The sequence below is a fragment of the Sebastes fasciatus genome, chromosome 8, assembly GCF_043250625.1.
Source record: "Sebastes fasciatus isolate fSebFas1 chromosome 8, fSebFas1.pri, whole genome shotgun sequence".
In the NCBI taxonomy this organism is placed as follows: Eukaryota; Metazoa; Chordata; class Actinopteri; order Perciformes; family Sebastidae; genus Sebastes; species Sebastes fasciatus.
In genome coordinates this window covers 11,598,922-11,604,921 of record NC_133802.1, presented here as the reverse complement: position 1 = coordinate 11,604,921, position 6,000 = coordinate 11,598,922, and the positions used below count along the sequence as shown (strand labels likewise).

Below are 6,000 nucleotides of genomic sequence, written 5' to 3'. Positions count from 1 at the left end.
CCGTGCGTCTGTTTCCAATGCCGAGGGGCACTGCCCAATCAGCGGTATTTGACAAGTTTCGAGTGAGACCTGGTTGTCCAATACTTTTGTTTATGACTGAATTCCTGCAAAACTAATGTCATTCCCACCATCTTCAGCTGTACTTTGTGTTTTGTGCTAATTAGCTAACGTTAGCCTGCTAATGCGGTGAACTAAGATGCTATCAATGGTAAAAATTACACCTGCTAAATATCCGCATGTTAGCGTTGTCACTGTGAGCATGTTAGCATGCTGATGCTTAGCTCAAAGCACTGCTGTGCCTAAGGACAGACTCATAGAGCTGCTAGCATGGCTGTGAAGTGTTATTATGGGATAGTCACAGACACAACACAGAGGCTGCATGGGTTAATGAAGATCTGTATCCTGAACTGAATCAGTTCCATTGTTAGCACTGCTGCCTCTGCAGTAACTATTCAGTAATGAAGCAGCTCCACTATGTTGTGTCTAATACAAGATGTGTCCTTGTGGCCTTGGAGGAGTCTTGTTTGCTTCGAGGCTCCTATTTGAAATTCTTTCACAATAGACAAGGTTGCGATGATTCAAGTTCATGCCTCAGACATGCTGCCCTTACACCATGGAAACCAGAGGGAAGAGATGGATTTAATCTCTTTTCAATCTGTCTGAAGTTACACATTAGGGTTTCAGAAGTATTTTAGGTTTGGGGATGAATATTGTGGGAATATCTGCTCTATATCCATCTTTTCAAAAGATCATCTACTATATCTGACTCACCATACAGTGAGGCAGCAGCCCGTAAAAACATCAGCAAGATAAAAATCGTCACCACAAAAGCCCCGGAGGTTGTTTGACTTGCAGACAACTGGCCTAATGTATTTTTCTCCCCTCAGCTCGTGTTAAGCTGTGTAAACTTAGAACGCCACAAGACTGGAAAGAGAGGGAGGAGAGGAAAAACAGGGGAAAGACATGGGGGTGGAGGTGTGTGTGTGTGTCTGGAAGTGGAAATGGGCAGCAGGGAGGAGGAATGTGAAACATTTCTGATGCCGGTCCAGTGGCTGTTTACACGGTAGTCAGTCTGTGACATCAGAGTCCAGACTTTATAAATGTCAGCAGGCGCGAGAATGAGCAGTTAGCAAACAGCGTCACACAGGTTAGTGAGACAGACCGAGCTCCATCAGCAACACAAGCCCCCATGGACCGACTGCTGTGTGACTGTGTGATAGTACTGCTGTGTGTGGCTGCACAGGTGAGGCCTGCTCCTGCTTACTTACAGTAGCGTCTTCTGAATGAGATGATTATATAGTGTGTGTGTGTGTGTGTGTGTGTGTGTGTGTGTGTGTGTGTGCGTGTGTGAGAGAGAGAGTGTAGGTGTGGAAATTTTAAGCTGATTTCCTGTGATTTTTCTTGGCTCCAATATTACATGATTGATTAATATTGGAATTGTTGAAGATTTTTTCTGTGAGTCGTAGTGTGATGATTTATCCATAGATTGTAGTTATTTTATTTGTTTTTGGGGTGGATTAACATTTTCTTGTCCACCATGATTTGAAATGAAGAAGAGGAGATAATTACCATCCTGTCTGGACATAAATAAGATTACAATGTGTGCAAGACAAGACAAGCAAGGCTGTAACTAATAATTTTAACTGTGAAGTTTTAATATCTGTTGATTATTTTCATGATTAATTGATTTGCTAAAATGTCAGAAAATAGTGAAAAATGCCCATCACAGTCATTAACTTTTGTCCAACTAACAGTCAAAAACCCCAAAATATTTAGTTTAAGATAACATGAGACAAAGAAAAGCAGCAAATCCTCACATTTGAGAAGCTGGAAGTAGAGATTTTTCGGCATTTTTGCTTAAAAAATGAATCATAAAAGTGAGAAATAAATGAAATACTTTCAGCCCTAAAGATAAGCAAATAAACTTATTGACATAACTCTTGTGACACCAGATTGTCTGCACATTCAAGGACACATTTTTCTTTTCCACATTATCATTTTGTGATAATGCATCCTTGAATATTCTGTTTTAAAGTTGATTAACAGTAAAGAGATAATGTGTAATGTCCTTGTCCTTGTAGAAATACAATACAGTGAGTGAAAACAAGCAGCGGTCTGTCTTTCTAAACACTGTCGTAAAGCAGAGAAGGGATTCTTCTGCTCTGGTTAAGTGAGACTGGGCTCGTCCAGGTCTCGCCTGTGTTTTGGCTCCACCACATACATGTAATTGGGAACAGTGGTTTGGCCTGACTGTGTTGGACTACGGCATGCGGTTTCTGAGAATACCAATAATATTTGCTTTACTCCTCATGGGAAAATGTAGTCAAGAGGATAATAATTTAGATGATGATTATGATCATTGTGGTGATGACAACAATGATGTTCTCTCATCCCCTAACCTGCGTCCCACCTGTGTTGTCCTTGCAGGTGGCGTGCCAGCTGTGTGACAGGCCCTGCCTTTGCCCCAGTTCTGTCCCCCAGTGCCCCTCAGGAGTCCCGCTGGTGCTGGATGGCTGCCGGTGCTGCCAGGTGTGTCCCCGGCAGCGAGGCGAGCCCTGCACTGAGATGTTCCCCTGCGACGGCCAGAGAGGACTGCAGTGCGACTACAGCGCCAGCTTCCCCGGAGACGCTGGGGAGTGTGTCAGTGAGTGCCTCTTATAACAAGCAAACAACCAGGGCCATGTCTGTGTGGGTAGGACAGAGTGGAGGACATACAGGGAGGGATGATAGAGCCTCAGTAAGTCTGCTCAGCAGAGCAGGACGGCCTGCCATGTGGCGGTGCTCTTCCAGAACGTTTCAACTTCTATTTCCAGGATTGCTGTTGACACATTTCCTCTAATGACTGCCCTTTGAGCAGCATGATAGATTGCAGAGACAACACTCATGGATTGAAAAAAAGACTCCTCAGTTTCTCAGTAGAGAGGCCTGGTTTCCCATAAAACTACATAACCATTGGCAGGGACAGCAGCTCCTGTGTCCTCACCTCTCTCTCTCATTTCCCTCTTTGCTATATGCCCCTGCATCCATTTCCCCCCCCCCCTTTCATCACCTAATCTAATCCTATCACTTCCTGATTAAATTTCCCACATCAATCCAAGGCACAGGTGTGGTCGAGAAAGCTAAGACGCCGTCTGTGCTGTGTGTTTCTTACAGGTCAGGAGGAGCTGCGCTGTGAATTCAAAGGCATCACTTACCACGAGGGCCAGTCCTTTCAGCCCTCCTGTGACGCCTACTGCCACTGCAAAGGCGGAGGGGTCAGCTGTGTGCCGGCTTGTCCTCTGAATGCCCGTCTTCCCACTCCGGACTGTCCCAACCCGCAACATGTCCGGCTACCGGGGAAATGCTGCAAGGAATGGGTGTGCGAAAACCTGGAGAACACAGTCATTCAGGACGCCATCACAGGTAACCTCTACAGGTGGATGGATGAGTTATGACTGTTAAATCAACCCTTAAAGGAGGAATACATCAAACATCCTCCAATGCAGGCCTTAATTTATGCTATGAAGTGTATTTCTTACTAGCAGCAGCAGTGAAATACAGTAGAATCTTCGTAGTATGCTTATTCACTCTCTTCTTACTGAGAGTTAGATGAGATGATGACTCATGTCTGTACAGTAAATATGAAGCTACATCCTGCAGCAGATTAGCTTAGCTTTAGGCTGGTCTACACTAAAAGATTTTTCATTTTTGAATTTAGAATTTTTTCAATTCTTTCAATTCAGAATTTTGAAAATGTGAGAGACCCCTCACATAACGACATGTTATGATAAATTTGACAGTTTTGTTCCTATAGTGTGTGGAAGAGAGCAACGAATGACAAAACAGCACGCCACACACTAACAGATTCATTCATGAACAACAAGAGTCCCGACTAAAAAGAAAAACGGTAATCGTGCAAAATCTCTCGCTATCAAAATGTGCTCTAGTGTAAACAAACATGGCGGACGACAGCGATGTTAGTTTGTGCACTACTTTGTACTGAAAATTCACAAAGAAAAAATAAAAATATGGATGAAATCATTGAGACACATTAAATAAACGCTTGTGTTGTTGCCACAAATTAGCAAGTTCATTCCTAGCCAACTAGGAAATAAAATCCACCTACTAGCACCTCTAAAGCTCACACATGAACATCTTATAACTTGCTTGTTTCACCCGTACAAAAACCAAGGTATTGAAACAACAATTCATGGTTTTTACCTTTGGACAGAGCCAGGCTAGCTGTTTCCCCCTTTTCCAGCCTTTTTGCTAAGCTAAGCTAACCGTCTCCTGGCTCTATAGCTTCATATTTAATGAACAGACATAAGAGTAGTATCGATCTTCTCATCGAAGCCTTTGCTCGAAAGCAAATAAGTGCATTTCCCAAAATGTCGAACTATTCCTTTAAATTATATCCTGACATCAGAGCTGGATATTTACAACATATTTTTCAGTGTCAGATGTATCTCTATACTATCACTGGATTTCTCTGCTACAAACATTGTTCATCGATGATCAGTCCATCTGGTAACAAAATCCTTCCTTCATTTATAAGTATTTTGTCACTGGTGGTCATGTCTGGAAGTTTTTACTGGAGCATTTTTGTATTAAACTGGGGTGTGTCTGGCCAAAGGAAAACTCCCAAAGTCCAAATATAACCCACATTTCTTTGGAAAAGTCCAAAGTTTCCTAGTTTCATATCAACAAACCGCAGCTGTGTAACAATTAAACATATGAAGCCATGTAGAGACTATTACTCCATTAAAAGGGGAGTGTGTATGTGAGAGGGGGGGTTTTGGGAAATGAAGCCACTCTAAAAACATCTGGTATTGCAAACACTGTCGGAGTCAAACAATCTTACGAGAGCAGCAATAGAACATTTTGTTCTTGGATACAAAACCTGCGATGTCATTCCTGAAGATCAGCTGATTATTATGACTTATACATGTTTGCTTTGGGAGGAACAGAAATTTGCTTTGGTTTTTTTTATATTCACAAAAATCCAAAGCATTGGATTAGTTTTGAATTGGAAAGTTTTGTGAGCAAAAAAAAAACAATCAGATGAGACGTTGAAGTGGAAGTGAGTCACTGAGGCAAGGTTCTCACACTGTGATGTGATCTGAATTTGCTTCTCACTCCAGTCTTTGTTTTATTTGGTTTCTTTAGCCATGAGACCCGGCAGGTTGTGGCCAGCTCTCCCGATGGCTCACCCTCTAAACAAACTGGTCCCACCCGCCTCCACCTGTATAGAGCAGAGCACCCAGTGGAGCGCCTGCTCCCAAAGCTGTGGGGCTGGAGTCTCCACACGCGTCTCGAACCAGAACCCAGCATGCAAGTTACAAATGGAAACTCGACTTTGTAAAGTGCGGCCTTGCCATACAGTTCAGCCCTTCCCGAGGAAACCCACGGTGAGTTTCTTTTATTTCTACTTCCTGGATAATGTCAGGTTCTATCTGTTCATATATCCCATAAAGTTCCACTGGTGACTTTAAAATAGTCAGTTCACCCAAGTCATAAAAAAATCTTTTTGGTTTTATGTGCTGAGTTTGGACACAATTACTGTATCTCTGAAATCTCTATGGTCAATGCAACACAATACAGGGAAACAACATTTTTAGGGCTGTCAATTGATCAAAATATTTAATTGCAATTAATCGCATGATTGTCCATAGTTAATCGTGATTAATCGCAAATTAATCACACATGTTTTATCTGTTCAAAATGTACCTTGAAGGGAGATTTATCAAGTATTTAATACTCTTATCAACATGGGAGTGGATAAATATGCTTGCTTTATGCAAATGTATGTATATATTTATTATCGGAAATCAATTAACAACACAAATCAATGACAGATATTGTCCAGAAACCCTCACAGGTACTGCATTTAGCATAAAAATATTCTCAAATCATAACATGGCAAACTCAAACCCAACAGGCAACAACAGCTGTCAGTGTGTCAGTGTGCTGACTTGACTATGACTTGCCCCAAACTGCATGTGATTATCATAAGGTGGGCAT

At 42.2% G+C, this 6,000-nt stretch overlaps 1 protein-coding gene across 2 annotated transcripts in view; it reads left to right on the top strand.

Annotated features, from left to right (window-relative positions):
- Positions 1-1,067: 1,067 nt before the first annotated feature.
- The window catches only part of ccn5 (cellular communication network factor 5), a 52,686-nt gene continuing 47,753 nt past the window's right edge, over positions 1,068-6,000 (top strand). For both annotated transcript variants that reach the window (XM_074643389.1, XM_074643388.1), the window contains exons 1-4: positions 1,068-1,243; positions 2,428-2,644; positions 3,154-3,402; positions 5,146-5,387. In XM_074643389.1, coding sequence (XP_074499490.1) covers positions 1,190-1,243; positions 2,428-2,644; positions 3,154-3,402; positions 5,146-5,387 — 762 coding nt within the window. In that variant the 5' untranslated portion in view covers positions 1,068-1,189. The remainder of the gene's footprint in view (positions 1,244-2,427; positions 2,645-3,153; positions 3,403-5,145; positions 5,388-6,000) is intronic.